The sequence below is a fragment of the Cynocephalus volans genome, chromosome 3, assembly GCF_027409185.1.
Source record: "Cynocephalus volans isolate mCynVol1 chromosome 3, mCynVol1.pri, whole genome shotgun sequence".
Classification (NCBI taxonomy): domain Eukaryota; kingdom Metazoa; phylum Chordata; class Mammalia; order Dermoptera; family Cynocephalidae; genus Cynocephalus; species Cynocephalus volans.
In genome coordinates, this window is record NC_084462.1 from 17,455,769 (window position 1) to 17,476,294 (window position 20,526).

A 20,526-nucleotide genomic window follows, 5' to 3' on the forward strand; every position below is an offset into this window, starting at 1 on the left:
ATGTCTTCTTTGGAGAAATGTGTATTCAGATCCTTTTCCCATTTTTAAATAGAATTATTAGAATGATACTGTCATGTTAACAAGTGATGGATGATTTGCCCATTCTAATGTCTGCTTTCTCTGGTTCCCACAGAAGGTGGCATCCCGGTGCCGGAGCCCCTGGACCAGTGGTATGGCCTGTACTGCCGGGAGCGGGGTGAGGGCACACTGGACCACCTGCTGCTGCTGCACTCGATGATGTCCAGCTCTCTCCAGGTGAGTCTAACCACCAACACCAGCTCACACCCGCCTTGGGTCCAGGCAGTGGCCAGCACCATACCATTCTGCTCAGCCCTGTGCCCAGCCTGTGCTGGGCTCTGCTCTGCACTAGGCCCTGTGGTACTCACAAACCACATGCCTGGAGCCAGAAAACCAGAGTGAAGATAGGGGCTGTGCCACAGCAGGGGAGTCAGGCAGGTCTCCAAGGCTTGGCCGGAAGGTGTGGCAGAGGGAAGCGTGCCTGGTGAGCCCAGGGTGGGCCTGGGTGCTGTCCACATGCGGCAGCTCTGTTTTTCTCTTTGCTCCTTGACACCTGTAATGCTTGGCTGTTGCCAGAGATTCCACATGGGAGATAAAAAGCTGATGGGAGGAAGCCTGAGCTTCTTTGAGTGGAGGACCTTGTTGCCTTGGTGATCCGAGATGCATCTTCTGGGAAACCTCAGTGAGATAACTCGAAGTTTTAGGTCTCTCCGCAGGGGGTGTGTTCCAGGCTCCTGCTTGGAGGAGTGGGCTCTGGCACTGGGTTGGGAATTCACTGGGGTAAGGGCCGCGAGGTGGGCCTCTGCATTCATGACTGGGTCTGAAGGCTGTTGTCACCTAACTCTACCATGCCCTGGACAAGGCCTGGTGTCCCTACAGCCCATAGACCTTGTGTTTCCCCTTTTGAGAGAAGGAAGAAAAAACCTCCAGACTTCAGCCAGGGCAGGCTAGGGCAGTTGGCCAGAAGTATGGTGTGAGGGAGGGGATTCAGGGATCTGTCTGCATATAAAGCCACTTCTTCCACCTGTGGTTGCAGAGGCAGCAGATACTGAAACAGTCGGTGCCTTTGAAGGCTAGGCGTTGTAGGTCTGGATAGTTCTGGGCTGGCTTTTTTGGATCTGCTGGCTCAGTTCCCACTTGTACATTGGGTTCCCACTTGCAAAATGTCACTGCTGTGCTCTGCTTTCCCATTCTTCCCATATATATGTCTCTCTCTCTCTTTTTTTTTAATAGACTTCTTTTTTAGAAAAGTTTTAGATTCACAGAAAAATTGAATGGAAAATACAGAGAGTTCCCATAAACCTTTGCCTCCCCATTATTCATCCCCAGCAGAGTGGAACATTTGTTACAATCAATGAACCTATGTGAATACATCATTATCATCCAAAGTCCACAGTTTGCATTAGGGTTCACTCTTGGTGCTGGACATGCTGTGTGTTTAAACAAAGTTATGATGTCATGAATCCACCATTATATTATCATATAGAGTAGTTTCACTGCCCTAAACATCCTCTGTACTCTTCCTAGTCATCCTTCCTTTCCCCTGGAAGCCTTGACAACCACTGATCCTTTTACTGTCTCCATAGTGTGCCTTTTCCAGAATGTCCTATAGTTGGAATCATACACTATGTAGTCTTTTCAGACTAGCTTCTTTTTCTTAGTAATATGCAGTTAAGTTTTCTCCATGCCTTTTCATGGCTTGATAGCTCATTTCTTTTTAGCATGGAATAGTATTCCATTGTCTGGATGTACCACAGTTTATTTACCTGTTCACCTACTGGAGGACAACTTGGTCACTTCAAGTTTTTGGCAATTATGAATAAACTGCTACAAACATCTATGTGTAGGCTTTTGTGTGGACATAACTTTTCAACTCTTTTGGGTAAATACCAAGGAAAAATTTCTGGATCATGCAGCAAGAGTATGTCTAGTTTTGTAAGAAACATCAAACTGCTTTCTAAAGTGGCTGCACCATTTCGCACCAGCAACAAATGAGAGTTCCTGTTGCCCCACACTCTTGCCTAAAACCCTTGTAATTTCCTGAGTGACAGGAGTATCTTTTGTTATAATCTCCACCCCCCCATTAATGTCCTTTTCTGGTCCACAATCCAATTCAGGATCCACATTTCATTTAGTTGTCATGTCTCCTTAATCTCCCCTAATCTGGGAAGCTTTCTCAGTCTTTCTTTACTTTCATAACTTTAACACTTGAAGAGTACTGGTCAGTTGTTTTGTTGGATTTTGGGTTTGTCTGATGTTTTCTCATGGTGAGGCTGAGGGTATGCATTTTTGGCAAGAAAACCACAGAAGTGACATTGTGTCCTTCTCAGTGCATCATATTGGAGGTACATGGAGATGTGTCTCATTGCTGGTGGTATTAGTCTTGATCACCTGGTGGAGGTGGTGTCTGCCAGGCTTCTCTGCTTCACTATTTTTCTTTTGTAATTAATGAGTACCTTGTGGGGGAGGGTTATGTTGAGACTTTGCAAATATCCTGCTTCTCATCATTCTCTGGTGAACTCATTTTAGAGCCAATGGGTGTTGCTTGCAGCATGCAGTGGTCACCTTAGCAGATGCCATCTCGCACATGCCGTGTGCATCTTTAGTGTAAACTCCCACAAGTAGACATGCTGGGAGCAGGAGTGTCTTCAAAATTTTCACCAGTGTCACCAAATGGCTCTCCACAGGGTCTGTACCACTTGATACACCTATCGCAATGTGCCCGTGTCCCCACCCCTTCACTCTCTCCCGTGTTATAAAGCTTTTTGATCTTTGTCAATGCAATAGGTTACTGAGAACTTCTTGGTGTCTAGATGCCCAAGTGTTAGCATTTGTGTCTCCATGACTGACTTCTAATTCGATTGAATTCAAACATATTTTTCATTGTGAATACTGCATTTTGGGGGCCTTGGGTGGAAACTATGTCTCAGGTTTCTACACTGAGGACCACCCTGGTCTCCTCCCAATGTGCTTACACACACATGCACTTGCTTCTTGAAGGCCTCAATCACTCTGTGCAGAAACCCTAAGCTCTCACTATAGGAAGTCACCAGCACTCCCCCAAGCCATGGTGCTGTCCTGGCCCTGTGCCCTGTGGGATGCTGGAGCCAGCTTCCTTGAACTCTCCCCGGTCCCTGTCCCTGGCACTGGCCCTCTTCCTGCAGCTCTGAGCTCTCATTCTGTGCATCCTCTTACCAGGCGCCTCCTCCCCATCTGCGCCATCCCTGTAAATGCTGCACTGGTGTCCAGCTAGAGTTTTTCTCTTGGCTCCCGTGGAACGGATGGAGGTGCTGGGGAGTTCGGCCCTGAACCAATGACTGACAGACATGGGTGGGAAACGCCCAGACGCCCTTGCCTCTCAGCCTCTCCGTGGGATGACTGGGAGGGGTGGGCTGCACAGTGACTGCATGGTGACTGCCCACAGCTCACACTAACACACTCTTTGTTGGCCTCCTCCCTTCCCCACCCCCACCGTGTTCCTGGGACCACCTCCCAAGTGAGCTACTTGCCTTCCTGTGTCAGAGTCAGCCTCTGAGGAGCCAAGCCTCCACCTGCTCTTCCCGAGTCTCCATCTCCTCCCACGAGAAACGGGGATGAAAACACTGCTGACCTCACAGGGCCGTTGTGAGGAACAAGTGCCTGATGCAGTCAGAGCCCACAGACAGGTCACCCGGAGCCTTCACCTGCTTCCCCTGGACGGCTTCCTGGGGGGTCAGGCTTGATGGGCAAGAAGACCTGGCCAATGTTGTGAAGGGGCAGAGAAAACTGCAATTGCCAGCACCCTTCTCAGGGTCACTGGGTGGCTGGAATCACACCTGGATAAACCACCTAAAGTTGGTAGGAAGGCCCTAAACACAAACTTGAGTGAAAACTGGTAATTGTGGAACCTCTGTCTAAGGAAATCTGAGGTCCATGGTCTGGTCTAGCCTTCCTGTGACCCGCTTGCTAAGCAGGATTTTTTTTCTCCATTTATCTATTTTTTGTGTGTAGTAAAATATGCAAAAACATGAAATCTGCCATTTTAACCACTTTTAAGTGAACGGTTCAGTGGTATTAAGGGCATTCACATTGAGATGCTTGCTGTCACCGTCACTGCCATCCATCTCCAGAACTCTCCTCCCGCAACGCTGAAGCTCTACGCATGTTAATCACCAACTCCCTGTCCCCGTCCCTCAGCCCCTGGCACCCACCATTCTGCTTTCTGTCTCTACAAATTGTACTACTCTAAGTACCTCATATAACTGAGGTCATATGAGGGTACTGCAAAAAGTCCATGGGAAATGGAATTGAAAGATAATGCGAATCTTTTCATGAACACTTTGAAGGGCCCTTGTACAATATGTGTTTTTTGTTTGACTTATTTCACTCAACGTAATGTCCTCAAGGTTCACGAATGCTGTAGCATGTCTCAAATTTCCCTTCTTTTTAAGGCTGAATAATCCTCCATTGTGTGGAGAGACCACATTTTGTTTATCTGCTCATCCATCAATGGGCACGTGGGTTGCTTCCACCTTTTGGCTCTTGTGAATAACGCTGCTATGAGCACGGGTGTACAAATACCTCTTTGAGACCCTGTTTTCAATTCTTTTGGGTGTATACCCAGAAATGGGATTGCTGGGTCATATGGTAATTCTTTTTTTTTTTTTTTTTTGGTGGCTGGGGTTACAACCCTGGGTCTTGAGGTCATCAGCACCATGCTCTAACCAGCTGAGCTAACTGGCCAACCCTGGGTCATATGGCAATTCTATATTTCACTTTTGGAGGACCTGCAGGTTTTTGAGAGTGATCTGACAGCAGGGTCTCCCCTGTGCATCCTTTTTCCTCAAGATCAAGGCTGTGCCGATGGTCCTTGGGGGTGTTCACTGCAGCAGAGCCTCCTTTCTGTCTCTGTGATGGGGACACAAATTAAGAAGCTGACTCACTGGCCTCCCCTGCTGGGTGGTTTCCTTTCAGCGGGGGAAGGGAGGGAGGAAGCAGACCTTCCCTTGACTCCTCAGAGACCCTCTGCTTGATGACACAGCTTGCCCAGGTCCTTGCCGGCCTCACACAGCTCCTCTGTCTGGTCCCAGGATGGCTCTGTTCTGAATATATCTCCCCTGCCGGAGGAGTCCAGCCACGACCAGCTGGCCGACAGGAAGGACCTCCCGTGGGGTGCACAGTTCGAGCTGCCTCCAATGCTCCTGGAGAGAGACAGGTGAGAGGGCTCCTGTCCAAGCCTCCTTTCTGCGGCCCTGCTCCTCAGAGCTAGGTGACCTGCCTGGGGGATTGGAGGCAGGATGCCAAGAGTCCCAAATCCCGGGCCAGCTCAGCTTACACGTGACCCTGGGCACATCTCAGAGCCTATTTCCTCTTTTGAGAAGGGCATCTAATATCCCCTCCCTTGCTAGGTTGTTTTAAGAATAATAAACACATCCTAGGAGATACTCCCTGCCTGGATCCACCAGGAGGATAGGGAGTTTGATGCTAGAAATGCCCTTTTCAATTTTGTGTGTATCTTTTGTGCAAAAATTTTTCACTTGGCAATAGCCTTACTTCTACCCTCAATGCTTTCCTCCCCTTCTCTCTCCTTTTTTACTTTGTATTTGGTATTTTCCAGCACTGAAACTTACCCTAGTAAAGTGAACACCCATAGACTCATAACCTAGATTTAATAGTTAGCATTTTTCCCAATTTGTGTCACTGTTTAGTTGGCTTGGGTTGCCATGACAGAATACCATACACTGGGTGGCTTAAACAACAGACATTTATTTCTCACAGTTCTGGAGGCTGGAAGTTGGAGATCAGGGTGCCAGCAGGGTTGGTTCCTAGTGAGGGCTTTTTTCCTGGCTTGCAGACAGCCACATTCTCACTCTGTCCTCACATTAGGGGCATGGGGAGAGAGCTCTTCCTCTTCTTATAAGGCAACCAATTTTATCCAATTAAGGTCCCACACTTATGACCTCATTTAACCTTAATTACCTCCTAAAGACTCTATCTCCAGATACAGTCACATTGGGGGTTAGGGCTTCAGCATAAGAATTGGGGAGAAGGTACCAATTCAGCCCATAGCAATAATCTATTTCTTGTTTACGTGTTTAAAGTAAAATGCAAATATCATTTCGTATGTAGGCATTTCACCCCTATATACATTAGTATGCAGTTCTAAACAGGGACATTTCTCTCCAGAACCACAATGCAGGTATCATTGCCAACAAAATTAGCGATACTTCTTTGATATTATCTCATATCCTACCTATAGTCAAATTTCTCCAGTTTTACCCCCAGATGCCTTTTTCAGCTGGTTTGTTCAGACCAGGATGCATTGAAGGCCCAGCACTGTGTTTAGCTGCAATGTCCAGGTCTAATCCATCACCTTTGGGGTAATGAAAACACCAGGCTCCGGGCAGAGGATGGGTGATTCCCTTAGTGTGTGTGTATGCATGCATGCTAGTGTCTGTATGTGTGTTTTGTGTATATGTTTGTGCATGCATGCATACACACATTTGTGTGCACATATCTGTGCATGCACACATATGTACCACGTTTGTGTGCATGTGTGTTGTATATGTGTGTGCATGTGCACATGTGTATTCGTGAGCATGTCGGCGTGAGTGTACATGGATGTGTGTTATATGTATTAGTATGTTATGCATACATGTGCACTTATGTTTGTGTGAGTGGATGCATGTGTTTGTATATGTGTGCACGTGCACATGTGTTAGTGTGCATGTCTGTGTGAGTGCACGTGTGTGATATGTGTTAGTATGCAGTGTGTGCATGTGCAGTTGTGTGCATGTGTGTTTGTATGTGCATACATGTACGTGTGTTTATGTAAAAACTGCCTACCCCCCCCTTATCAAAACCGGATGCCTCTCCCACCTGTGAACTTGCTGCTCCACCTGTTGATTAGAGAAGAGAGTGTCAACAGAAATAGATGCTCAGATATGGGGCTGCTTGTAGGTCCATTGTGAGTGAGCCTAGGCCTCCCCAACCCCCAGTCTAGAGAGGAATCAGGCCTCCCCCTCACCTCTTTTAGAATGTACCTGCAGCAGCTTCCTGGACTTTGGCGAGACAGCAGGCTGAGCCCCCTCCCATCCATGAGCTAGAGCTCTGGCTCCGTGTCCAAGGCAGCAGAAGAGGAGATGTGTCTCCAGCTGAGGTGCCAGCCGTGACCTACCTCCAAGGGGTTAGGGCCCATCAGCCTCCCAGAGCATCACTGTGTTTGCCAACCAGGAGGTTACTCCAAGCCTTTATGTCCAGACTTTTTAGTGGGGTTTCGTTATGTGGGCACGACTGATTATATCATTAGCCAGGTGATTGAACTCAATCTGCACACCCTTCCCTTCCTGGTGGGAACCCTTTAATTGTGTGGTTGATCTTTCTGGTGACCAGCCCCTATGCTGAAGCTCTCTAGGGTCCACTAGGAGTCACCTCATTAGCATAACAGAGACATTCCTATCACTCGGGACATTCCAGCGGTTTTGAAGGCTATGCCAGGAACCAGCTGTAATCTTTGTTGTATCACACTTCTCCAAGATGTCTGTTCTGACTACCTAAGGAATTCCCTTCCTATGCATCTCTGTCCTATTTTCTTCATAGCAAGTATCACAAGTGCACTTGTCCACACGTCCTTTTGCTTATTTGATATCTGTATCTCCCCTTAGGTGTAGTGTGGCCCACGGTAGGTGACCAGTGTGTATACATTGGATGAATGAGCCCAGCATGGCCTCAAACCACAGAAGCTTGGCAGAGGCCACTCACCCTGATCCCACGAGTAGGCCACAGCCCACGTGGCTGGAGTAGCAGCCAGAGGCTCAGGCTGTGGTGAAGGATGTGCGGGTCCTGACAGCGGCTCTGCTGACACTTGTGTTTCATCCACAGTGATGGTTACAAAGCATCAAAAGCCACACCACTGAAACAACTGGGAAAGCAGGATACTCTTCTCCCTCCTCCATCCCTCCCCATCCTGCTGACTCCTCCAGGTCACGAGGTTGGTGTGTTCAGCACTAGCCAGGGCCCTCCCCCTTCCCCAACAGGGTCCTCGGTGTCCCTGTCAGTGACTCAGTGTCTGGCCCTCTCATGTGCCCTCTTACTCACGTCCTGGGGCCCCAGCTGCTTCTCCACTCTGAGTACCTGAATTTTCTGTCTTTCCCCCACTTTCTTATTTTTTAAAGATGACTGGGAAGGGGATCTTAACCCTTGACTTGGTGTTGTCAGCGCCACGCTCTCCCAAGTGAGCCACAGCCGGCTCCTTTCCCCTGCTTTCTTTCCCTCTCTTTATCGTGTAGATTGGTCTAGCCTCACTCCCAGCAAGCAAGAAGTCTCCCCTTTTTGGAGGTGGGGAAGGATAGGCTGTGGGAAACTGAGTGGCAAATGCAAGAATCTCTTTGGCAGATGGGTGGGCTTGGGGAAAAGGAGGGAGCTGTGAGGATTCACAAGTTAGTAATTTTGGTCTTCTTGTATGAACTATTATTAAGAAACTATTAGTAATTTTTATTATAATAATAGTATAAGTGAGTGGGCTCCGGATGGTTCCCTGACCCCTCCAGGGAGTGGGGTGGGGTGGGGGGTGAGGGGCACTGTGCTGAGGAATTTGTGCCCCCACCTCCCTCCTGGGTAGGGGATGGCCCTGCGGCCTGAGTGCCGCACTCTCTCCTGGGGTATCCACCTGAGATTAAACACCATTACCAGGGCAGGAATGGGCTTAGTCACACTCTTCCTTGGCCCTTGTTCCACGCCCCCTCCCCACAGTCTTTCTCCCTAATAAATTACTTGCCTTGGGTCATCGTCTCTGGGCTTGCTTCTGGGGACCCAACCTGGAACTACAGCAGCAGCCTGGTGGCATCTGACCATCCTGCCGCCGGTGCTGATTTCCTGCAGAAGCCGAGCTCCCTGAGCATGAAGAGCTTGGTCTCCAAGCTGTACCCCACAACTGGCCTGGATGGCCCAGCCCTGAGCACTGAGGTCCTCCAGGAGATGGCTGTGGGCACCAAGAGCATCGCCCTCATCGCGGCCAGCCGGCGCTCCAAGGTGCAGGACCAGGACGGCTGTAGCAGCCGCTCCTCCCGCCACCTGCTGGAGGAGGCAGCCCTGGACTCCAGGGACCCGAAGCCCAGAGCCACCTCAGACTCCAATCTGGCAGATAGGAGGTGGCCCCATGCCAGCCCTTGCAGGTACCAATCTGTTGAGAAGAAGGCCAGGAAGAAGCGGTCACCCTCCCTCACCCGGAGTGTGCAGCTGGTGAGTGGACGTTGGCCTGGGCACTCCTTGCCCGGTCCCAGAGGTGCAGCCAGGGCAGCTAGAGGAAGAGGACGGGGAGTCAGGGAAGTCAGGGATTTACACAAAGTCATGGTAGACATGGGAGGGCCCCAGACTCAAAGGAGCTGTAAGAACACATTGATCCACACCGCACCTTCCCTCTCGCCATTTCTCAAGCTCCCGTCTAGTTATGTGCGTACATATTTTATGTAGTTATAATCCCAGTGGAAATAGAGTTTTGTGATCTGTTTTTTGTTTTGTTTTGGCATTTGGCTGGTAAGGGGATCTGAACCCTTGACCTTGGTCTTATCAGCGCCATGTTTTTTTCTTAACATTATTTCATAGATTTTTCAATGACCTACATAGTATTTGTGTTTTAACTTAAAAAAAAAAGGGTACATTACTTGATTCCAAAGCATGCCAGATAAATAATGTGTGTGGGAGCTGAGTTGCTGGGTGATAACCCTAGGATATGTTTCTTTTCTTCCAGTGCCCAGCACTGGGCCTGGCACACATAGGCCCGCCACCAACACCTGCGCAGGGATGGCTGGCCAGATACAATTCCATTTTGTGGCCACTTTGTGAAGTTCTGTTCCCCTTTAAATGGCCATTTAGGCTGTCTTTGGTTTTTGACTATTACAAACAGTACTTCAGTATCCCTATATAAACAGCATTTTCATTCTGAATGACTTTCTTGGGGGACTGAACAACGTTCGAGACCCATAGAAAAGTCTCGACAAGATAGGATTAAACAAAAATCAGAGAGCACACAGCAGAGTGTGGAATTGATCCCATGGTGTGGAATAATGTTTGCACAGGGGAAGGGGGTGGGTTTTACATGGGATCGTATGGAAATGGCCTTTACTTTATGGGGTTTCTTTCCCAAGGTACACTTGGTTAAATAAACTGCAGTGAGAGTGAGCGAGTGAGCTGCTCCCTGGGAGAGTTGGCTCGTGGTCGGGGGTCTGGGAGGTCTACATTCTGACTCTCTGGCCAGAACCCCAAACCCTGCAGGACACACACTGGGTGTTTACCGGCTCAAGATTGAAACTAATCTGGTGATTTGTTTGGTAGAACTAAAGGTAGGATGGTAGCAGGAGTCAAAGGGTGGGTGTATTAGTCAGGGTTCTCCAGAGAAACAGAACCAGTAGGATGTGTTCACATACAGTTGTCCCTCAGTGTCCATGGGAAATTGGTTCCAGGACCTCCCTCAGATATCAAAATCCTTGAGTGCCCAAGTTTCTGATATAAAATGGCATAGTATTTGCATATAACCTATGCATGTCCTCCCATATACTTTAAATCAACTCTAGATTACTTATAATACCTCATGCAATGTAAACACTATGTAAATAGTTGTTATACTTTATTGTTCAGGGAGTAATGACCCAAAAAAGGTCTGTCCATGTCAATAAAGATGCAATTATTTTTCCCTAATATTTTTGATCCGTGGTTGGTTGAATCTGTGGATGTAGAACCCACAGATATAGAGGGCTGATTGTATTTATATATGTGTGTATATATTTGTATGTATGTATATAGAAAGAGATTTACTACAAGGAATTGATTCACACAATTATGGAGGCTGATCCCAAGATCTGCAGGGTGAGTCTGCAAGCTGAAGACCCAGGAGAGCTGATGTTTCATTTGGAGTCTGAAGGCAGGAAAAAGCCAATGTCTCAGCTGGAGGGCTGCCAAGCAGGAGAAATTCTCTTTTATCTAGGGAAGGCCTTCTATTCAGGCCTTCAACTAACTGGAGATGGCCCACCCACATTAGGGAGGGCAATCTGCATTACTCAGTCCACTGGTTTAAATGTTAAACTCATCCAAAAACACCCTCATGGACACACCCAGAAAAATGTGTAACCAAATATCTGGGGACCCTGTGGTCGTCAGGTTGATACATACAATTAACCATCGCATTGGGTTTGGAGAACTCCCTCCATTGGGGGTGAGTTTGGTAAGGGAGAAGTGGGGAGGACACACAGCCAAGGGAGTATCTATCATTCATTCATTCGTTTGTTCATTCATTCATCCATTGGGCTCTGAAGAAGAAGGTTAGCAGCGATTCTGCAGTCATGTTCACTAAGGCATCCCATGTGCCTACAGCAGTTTGGCACACAGTAGGTGTTTAATCAATGCCCGGCTTTGGCTCTAAATGACCTTGACATGTCATCACTTATTCCTCACACTCTGCCCTGCTGTGTGATTGTTCCCTGCAGGCGACAGAGAAACTTCAGGCCCCCTCTATGGAGCATTTGGCTGAGAGCCTGCCGCACCCAGCGCTCCTTCAGCCATCAAAGTCGTCAGGAAAGAGCTTTTTCCCTGCTGTGCCTACGGCCTCCAAGATAAAACCCAGCCTCAGTTTCCATGCAGGTAAAGAATCAAAGAAAGAAAATAGCATGTTAGTTTTTTCTGTATCTTAAGCCTCTGTCCCTCCTTCTGAGCATCAATCTTTGAGCAGCATAACAGTTTGGGCTGTTAACAGTTGCCTGCTCCGTGGTGTGAGTGAATTACAGGTTTTCTTAGGGCATTGAATAAGCCAAGGCCACTGGCTTTATGAAAAGAAGTGTTTGCAGGAGTGCTCAGCTTTGCTTCTGACCTGCTTGACATCCCAGCAGAGGTTAAAATAATGTTTAAATTTGTGCTCACACAGTAGGCTGCTTTGTGTGGTCTGTACCCCTGGCCCCTATGGCTTATTTCAGTGTAGGTTTGAGTCATGACTCCTGTGGCTGCTGTTATTACAAAAATAACGTTTATTTATTGTGAAAATTTTGCAACATAGTTAAAAATTATAAATAAGAAAAAAACCTCTTATATACCCTACCATCCAGAAATAGTCACGTAAGATGATTTCCTCACTATGGATGGAAAGTGACCTGAATATTCATACCCCCTGCCCCCTTTTAGGATCTTAGGGTTGCTTCCAATTTATCACTGTTGTGAAAGCAGATTGAGGGATGTCAGTGCTCTTTAAAGGGAGTCCACAAACTGTTACTGACCTGCAAAAAGAGTACAGAAGTTGAGACCCAACATTTAGAAACATCTTATGGCAATTTGACAGTCCCGTGACATGCGATCAATGGCTTAGATAGTGTTTTTAAAATTTTTTTTCATTTAATTTTTTTAGTAATTCACTTTTGTTATATACAAAAGTGTGAGTCCAATACAGACTGGAAAAAAATAGACAAGCAAATTAGTCCTCACCACGGATGGTTGAAACCACCGGCCTGTATTGATGGTTACATACTAATAGCTCACATTTATTGAGCACTTACTATGTGCCAGGCACCATGCTAGGTCAATCCGTTTGTCCTCACAATAGTGCTATGAGGTAAGGAATAACTATTATCTCCATTTTACAGATGAGTAAATGGAGGCACAGAAAGGTTAAGGAAGTTGCTCAAGGTCACACAGCCGGGAATGGCAGACTTGGGATTTGAAGCCACATGGGCTGGCTCTGAATCCCTAGCTCTTAACCATAGTTTCACCCAACCTCTCATTTTTTGTTTTATTAGGGTATGTTCTCAGTGGGTCAAAGGGTGAGCACATTTGGGGCATTGTTGACATATACTTTAAGGACAGTAGAAGCAGTATACATACCCACATTCTGCCTTGCTGGTGGATGTGTACCCTGGCACAACCTGATTCATATGAATAGTTTTAAAGGCTTTTCAGAAATCTTTGATTTTGATGACAAAATTTAGATTGATCTGTGATTTCTCACCTCTTGGTTACTGTGATTGATGGGAACAGAGTAGGCCTGTAATAACATTTTTTAAAAACTTGAAGCACTTTAAAAAAAAATTAAAGTATTCTTTATCCTTATGAGATTTTCTGCTTTCAGAAGCTTTTATTATTATTTTTCCTGGCATAAAACAATAAAAAGTCACGAGACTACAGAATGATCAGGAGTGGGAACTTTAAAGTGCAGGGGGACTAGGGTGGCTCTCAGTACCTCTCTTCCTGGTTGGCAGGTGGGTTGTATAAAAATGTCAGGCTCCAGTCCCTCACTTGGAGGAGATGTTAATGATAGCACCATCCCTTGTGCAGGGGAATCGAGGAGAGATGACAATAAATTATGTGTGGTGGGCTTGGCACAGTGTGACTACAGCAAGTACTAAGTAGACACACTTGTTATAATTGCTTAACCTGGAAGGTTATAGTCTCCTGTGACTACCCTCACCCCAACCCCAATCACTGAAGATGGGTTGCTGTTTATATTTCCTCTAGAAATTAGCCTGTTGGAATGTGTTTGTATATATGATTTAAAATGAAATTTTCTTTTCCCAAGTTTTATTATGAACTGTCTAAACATATACAGAAGTTTGAGAAAATAGTATAATAATCTCCAATGTACCCATTGCCCAGCTTCAACAATGATCAATACTCTGCCAATCTTGTTGCATCTGTCTCTACACATTTTTGTTTGTTTATTTCCTGGTGATACTTCAAGAAAACCCCAGATCATGTCATTTCATCCATAAATACTTCAAGAGCTATCTCTAACTGATAGCAGAGTTTTATATGTCATAGCTGTAAGAATGAAGAACAATTTTCTAATATCGTCTAATGCCCAGTCCATTTACTAAAGATGTCAGCCTTTTTCAAATAAAAATGAGTGGTTGTAACTGGCTCTCTCAGTTGGTAAGAAAGGGAAACATTTCTTTGTTGGGACCAGGCTGAGCTCCTGGTCCATGGGGAGGTGCTGAGATCTCCTTTGCAAGCTCTGCAAGAAGAGGCTAGACCTCCTCTCTCAACAGTGTCTACAGAGGGTCCCTGGGAGGGGAGGGGGTTCTCAAGTCTACAACTGTAGGTGTCTGTAATCTAAAAGTCAAAGCATATTAGAGCCATACGGTCCTTCGAGATGTGTAGCCCAATTGGTTCAGATGGGTAAACTGAGGCCCACAGAGTAGAAGTGACATCTCCAGGGTCCCATCATGCATCAATGGCATGGCTAGGATTGGCAACCCAGTGTCCCTCCCACTGTGTCTGGCTGCTTGTGCTTGGAGAAAGAACACATTTGTACTTGGCAGGTGTACACTGAAGGGCTACAGGTGGCTGGGGTAGACCAGGTATCCCCTTTCTCTGTCCTGGAGCCATGCAGGGCTGTGCTGAAAACAGACCTTCCCAGGGAGCCAGAGGATCATGCACTTACAGTGTTTGGAGAGGCCTGAGCTCCCTGGGGATGGCTCCCTGGGCCAAGAGCCTAGGAGTTCCAACTGGGTTGCTTGTTCATAGTTTAGGGCCATGGCATCGCTGGTCCTACGTTCATGTCCTGATGTGTATCACATCTGAGTGTGCAGTAGCCACTGCCCTGGGTACATCTGGGGGGAAGGGAGGCAAGGCAACACTTCCCAGGCCAGAGTGCACCAGGAAGGAGTCAATGTGTTGCCTCATTTATCATCCACGACCACTCTAGCAAATAGGTGCCTGTTTCACAGAATGATCAACGAGGAGCAGAAAGGTGAAAGGAACTTATCCAGGGACACACACACACAGGTGCAGGTGGCAGCCCAGGCATGCAGACTCCAGAGTCCCCACAGGTGTTCCTTACACCTGTGTTCTCATTCCCATCCTGAGCCAAGGGGGAGATCGATTTTGCCCAGTACTATCTACCTAGCTCATTCGGAGAGAATGAAACACTTTCTAAAACCTTTCCAAAAAGTGCTTGAGTTCCTCTGAATGAAGAATTCTTCCCCCTGATTAAGAGCTACTTAACCAGAGCAGTTTAGAATTTTTGTAACAGATGTAGAGGTTGCAAATCAGTGATTCGCAGACCAAACCCAGCCCCAACCTTGGGGGAGTCTGATTGACTGGCACTATGTTTGAAAATAATATGAAATATCAGACTGCACATAGAATGCAAAAGTCCAGCTTCTCTTACAAAGAGGAAAATCTGGCGACAGTGGCTCCCTCCCTTACCTCCTTCAGATGCTGACTTGTATATCAACTTTCCTCTGTGAGATCTTCCTCGACTGTGCTCTTTCAAACCATGACCACAGCACATGTCCCGTTGAAGGTGCTGCATATTGAACTTAGATTCTTGTTCGTCTTTTTCCATCCACCAGTGCATAGGCTCCACTGGTACAAGGATGATTGGTTAGTTTTGCTCACCCCAATGTTCTCAGTGCTCATAGCAGTGCCTGACACTTAGTAGATGCTCAATAAATGACAGTCGGATGGGTGATTGAGTGAATGAAGGCCCTGAAGTTCTTCAAGTCCAACTTTCTCCATTTTAAAAGATCGAGGTAAAATTCACATAGCAAAATTCACCATTTTAAAGTGTTCAACATGGTGGTGTTAAGTACATTCACAATGCTGTGCATCCACCACCACCGTCTAGTTCCAGAGCATTTTCATCATCCCAGAAGGAACCCCCAAACCCATTAAGCAGTCATTCCCCACTGCCTCCATCCCCCAGCTCCTGGCAGCCACTAATCGACTTTTGTTCTCTATGGATTTATCTATTCTAGATATTTCTTATAAATGGAATAACACAATATGTGGCCTTTTGTAACTGGCTTCTTTCACTGCATATGATGTTTTCAAGGTTCATCCAGGCTGTAGGATGTATCAGCATTTCGCTCCTTTTTAGGGCTGAATAATATTCCATTGCATGGATATGCTACATTTTGTGTATCCATTCGTCAGTTGATGGACACTTGAGTCCACCTTTTGGCTATTGTGAATAATGCTGCTGTGAACATCCATGTACAAGGATTTGTTCAAATATCTGCTTTCAGTTCTTTGGGATATATGTCTAAGAGTGAAATCACTGGGTCATATGGTAATTCTATATCTAAGTTTTTTGAAAAATCACTAAACTGTCTTCCACAATGGCTGCACCATTTCACACTCCCACTAGCAGTGTTCAAGTCTCCACGACCTTGCCAGCACTTGTTAATTTCTGTACCATTCTCATTTGAAAGAGGAAACTGAGGCTCAGAGAGAGGAAATGACCTGCCCAAGGCCAGGTAACGAGTCAGTGCAGACACAGCACTAGAGCCCAGACTTCTCAACTCCCCGTTTATTCACTGACTCATTCAGCAAGAATTTATTGAGCACCTCCTAAGCTTCAAGCACTCTTCTAGGCCCTGGGGAGACAGCAGTGCACAAAACAGCATTCTTCTTCTCATGGAGCTGTTCATTGGGAGTAGGGGAGGGTCAGAAAAAAAACTGATAAAAATAAGACATGTCAGGTGGTGACGAGTGCTTGGAAGAGAATGAAGCAGGCAAAGAGGATAAAGTGTAGGGACAATGTGATTTTAGCTTGGACAGTCGGGGGGTATCTCTGTGGGGCGACTGTGAGCAGAGACCTGAGGAAGTGGGCACCCAACTCAGATCTGGGGGGAGACCCATTTCTCTCCCCACCACACAATCCCCTTTCTTCCATTTCTATTTGAAGGTGATGTCTGATTAAACTTTGTTCAATAAACCCAGAAAATCCTCTCCATTGCCATGTCAGGGCCAACTGAGAGCAAGGAGGGAGAAGGAAGAGGGAGATAAAGAGCATAGTTGCTGCTGGAGAAGGGGAAGAAATCAAAAGCTGGGGTGGGGGGCTGGGAGTGGGGGATGTAAATTCCAGAAAGAACAGAGTGCAGGAGTCCACACACAGAACAATCCTCTAGCAGGCTGCGGGGACTACAAATGAAGTAACTTATGTAAAGAGCCTGGCACATAGCAGGTACTCAATATATGTACACATTACGCATTATTTAGTTGTATTCTCAGGATTTACTGGGTGGTCCCTAAAAATAATAACGTTCTCTTGTCTCTGGTCTCACTGTTTAGATGAGAATACGCTCCATGTGCCTGAAGTCAGCTTCACTTTCCCAAGCGCCATGTGGCAGAGCAGTCCAGGCCCAAGCAGGGTGCCCCTCTTGCCCCGGGACATCCAAGGTCAGTACCTGTCTCTTCCTCTCCCTGCACAGTCCTGTAGCCCCCAGCCGCTGCCAACCTTCATGGGGAGAAGTCAGGGGTGACAGCAGTGCACGCACACCTCAGGCTGCACCACACACTGGGCGCCCTCATCTGTCAGGGGTGATAGTGCACGCATTCCTCACAGTCCTCTACCACTCACCATGCACCCCCCCATCATTGTAGGCATGATAATTATCCCCATTTTGCAGGACTCTGACACTCTCAGAAGAGAGGGACTTGCCCAAGGCCACTCAGCAGTGAGAGGAGAGCCAGGACTTGAACTTGGGCTCATTTGTCTCCAACACCCAGCCTGTGCTGCTGATGGGAGAAGAGGCAGCTGGGGTCTGGTTACTTCCTAAGCTGTTCAGCTCCCAGCAAAGCTCTCTCAGCAGCCCTGACATAGAACTGCACTCACTGTCAAACGTTTTTCCCAGCCTTCACATGAACGGTCAGGTCTCAGAGCCCCAGACCAGGCCTGGAGAAGGCTGAGGACCTGCAGAAGGTCAGGGGTAAGGCGGAGAAGAGCCCACTGCTGGCCTACAGCAGGGAGGGCCAGGCAGGATCCACGATGGGATGCTGGGTATGGGCTTGGAGAGCCCAGTCAGATGGTGGTGGGAGCAGGTGGCCCTGATCAGCACAGAGGGTCAGAAGGTGGGGATGAGGCAGGTGTAGACTCAGGCTGGGAAGGAGAAGGGGAGTCTCAGGGCTTAGTCCTTGTGAAATGGAGCCAGACGTCTGGAGGTTGAGGAGATACCTGGGCCAGGATGTAGGCCCTTGGTGGGCAGGTGGGTGCCCCAAGTAAGCCCATTTCCTATGTGCCATATATATCCATCCAGTTCTATATCCATCTGGTTCTTTAAGAAAATTATTATTATCTTCTTATGTAACTTTCAACATATATAAATAATATATTCAATTTATGATCTAGGACGTGCTTTCCAGTAGAAATATAATGTGAGCCACACATACAATTTCAAATGTTCTAATAGCTACATTTTCGGTAAACAGAAAGAGATGAAATTCATTTAATAATATATTTTATTTAACTCAACATGCAATCAATGTGAAAATTATTAATGAGAAATTTTACATTCTTTATTTTGGTACTAAGTCCTCTGAATTTGTGATGCATTTTGCATGTACAGCACACCTCAATCTGGGCCAGTTGCATCTCGAGGGCTCAAATAACCACACGTGGCCAGTGGCTACTATATTGGATGGCACAGCTCTAGAACATTACCATGTCACCCCACGTCTTTCATTCAAAAACAAGTTTGTCTTGTTTCATTTAATTTAAAAGAACTTCTGGCCAAACTACGTCCCAGAACAGTTGTACCCATTGCAGTAACATTGCAAATAGTCCTGGGTATTATTAACCTTAAAAAAGAAAACACAATGTTGTCAGTTTGGTGGCCTATTCCCCCTCCCTTTCTCTCTCTTCCCTCTTCTTTTCTTCTTCTATTTCTATATCTCGAAGCAAGAAGGCCACTGAAGTGTCCTTTGTCCCTGCTAAATCTCAGTTACAGTTTAAGTCACTTTCACATCCATGTGCATGTCATCCTCACCCCAGTCCATGAGGCAGATGTTGCCTGGGTCCCTTTCTGGAGACAGGAAACTTCCTCTGGAATTATCAGCATCGTTTTTCACTCCCTGAACCAACTCACAACCAAGCCATCTGGGAAGGACGGGTATAAATCAGCGATAGGCTTAAAGAACAGCAGGGAGGGCCGGGCCCATGCAGGAGGTTCTTTCTGCTGTCTAACCTCAGTTGCTGCTGCTGCACCTTTAACCCATTCCCTGATGTTACTTTTTCAGAAAAGGTTGACAACTTGTCATTATTATGCCATTCTTTTAAGGATTCTTGGGGAAAGGATCTCAAAAGTGTTGACCAGCCACAATCTTGGGTCCGGAAGTTCCCAAACCAGAGCATGCTAAATAACAGTCAACAGTGAATAGCCAATTTCAACAATATGTCTTTAAATGTGGGTTCTGGGAAAGGTTTCACAAGGATGTCTGGCTGGAGCTGCTGGGTGTGACCACCGCATGGGGAAAGTGGCTTCAGGAGGGTCCTGGGGACAGGCCTGGTGTTACTAGAGCAGCAGAGGCCACGTCAAACTCGAAAGTGTGGCCCCAGGTTGGCGAGATAAAGTCCCAGGGGAAGGTGCCCTTGTGGGTGACTCAGGCCAGAGAGAGGGCGTCCACACTGGGCGGGGACCTAGCCAGAGGACCCCAGCTGGGTGCTGGCTTTTACTTGAGTCTGCCTTGACCACAGACTGAAGTCTCCCCATCCCCTCCAGGGTCTATGGACAGCGGAGGCCGACACCACAGCCCTCTGCCCCTCAGCAACCCCCGCAAGCTCCAGGGAGGCAGCGCCAAGAGGCCAAGAAGACCGAAATAAGACAGCAGCAGGCACAGCAGGCACGCCAGGGGAAGGCCAGAGACCCGATCCTGGGCACAGTGATCTCTTTGGCCTGAAGTTGGATTTGGGAGACGGGGGCCCTGGCAGGGACACTTTGGGGCCTTCAAAAGGGCAGTCTGTGGAGGGTCAGGGCCCTTCCCAAGGACCCTCACGGGGAGACCTCGGGTGGCTACCAATTGCGAATACTCTTCCCGGGATCATTCTACATCCTACTTTCTAGTATGGGAGAGCACTTTCTGTGCGGTGGGACACCATGGGACACGAGCCATCACCCACTGGTCAGGCTCAGGCTGCAGAAACCTCTGGGGACAGTGGAGTGGCTGCAGGGGCTGAAGGGGAAGAACTTGTCTCCTATCCCCACAAGCCTGGGCCAGCCTGCAGAGTGGCACTGTTCCCCTCCCCATGGGCACACATGCATCAGGGAAAGACCAGAACATTCCCCCATTCCCATCCCCCACTGTGATCTAATGTCACTCCCAACATCCCAAAAATGCAGAGAGGAAAAGTTGCTAACTGTTGGAAACAAGATAGAGTTGTCAAGGTATTTGAAAACTGTATACAAAAGCCATGTACACGGGGAACCTGTAAGTCAAGGTTCTAAGTATGTTAGGGTTGCACAGATTTCAGTAATTTTGTCGACAGAAAAAAACCGTAGAAAAACTCTGAGCGCCATCCTGTGGGGAGACAGATCATTGCCTTGTCTGGTTTTGTTTTTGGCCAATTGCTGTAGTTTTCAAATCAGGGCCCTCATTCCTTGCTCTCAGGAACCCCCTTGATTGGAGGCTGATGAAGTTTGGATGTGTTATCCCCTCCAAAACTCATGTGGAAATTTGATCTCCGATGTGGCAGTGTTGGAAACTGATTGAGTCATGGGGGCGGATCCCTCATGAATGGATTAATGCTCTCCCTGGGGGAGGAGGGGTAGTGAG

The 20,526-nt window shown here is 47.3% G+C and overlaps 1 protein-coding gene across 1 annotated transcript in view; it reads left to right on the plus strand.

Annotated features, from left to right (window-relative positions):
* Positions 1–19,576, plus strand: part of LOC134372469 (kinesin-like protein KIF19) — a 49,386-nt gene extending 29,810 nt beyond the window's left edge. The window contains exons 15-21 of the mRNA XM_063089961.1: positions 134–255; positions 5,088–5,212; positions 7,879–7,987; positions 8,878–9,237; positions 11,478–11,631; positions 17,050–17,157; positions 19,476–19,576. Coding sequence (XP_062946031.1) covers positions 134–255; positions 5,088–5,212; positions 7,879–7,987; positions 8,878–9,237; positions 11,478–11,631; positions 17,050–17,157; positions 19,476–19,576 — 1,079 coding nt within the window. The remainder of the gene's footprint in view (positions 1–133; positions 256–5,087; positions 5,213–7,878; positions 7,988–8,877; positions 9,238–11,477; positions 11,632–17,049; positions 17,158–19,475) is intronic.
* The last annotated feature ends 950 nt before the right edge of the window (positions 19,577–20,526 follow it).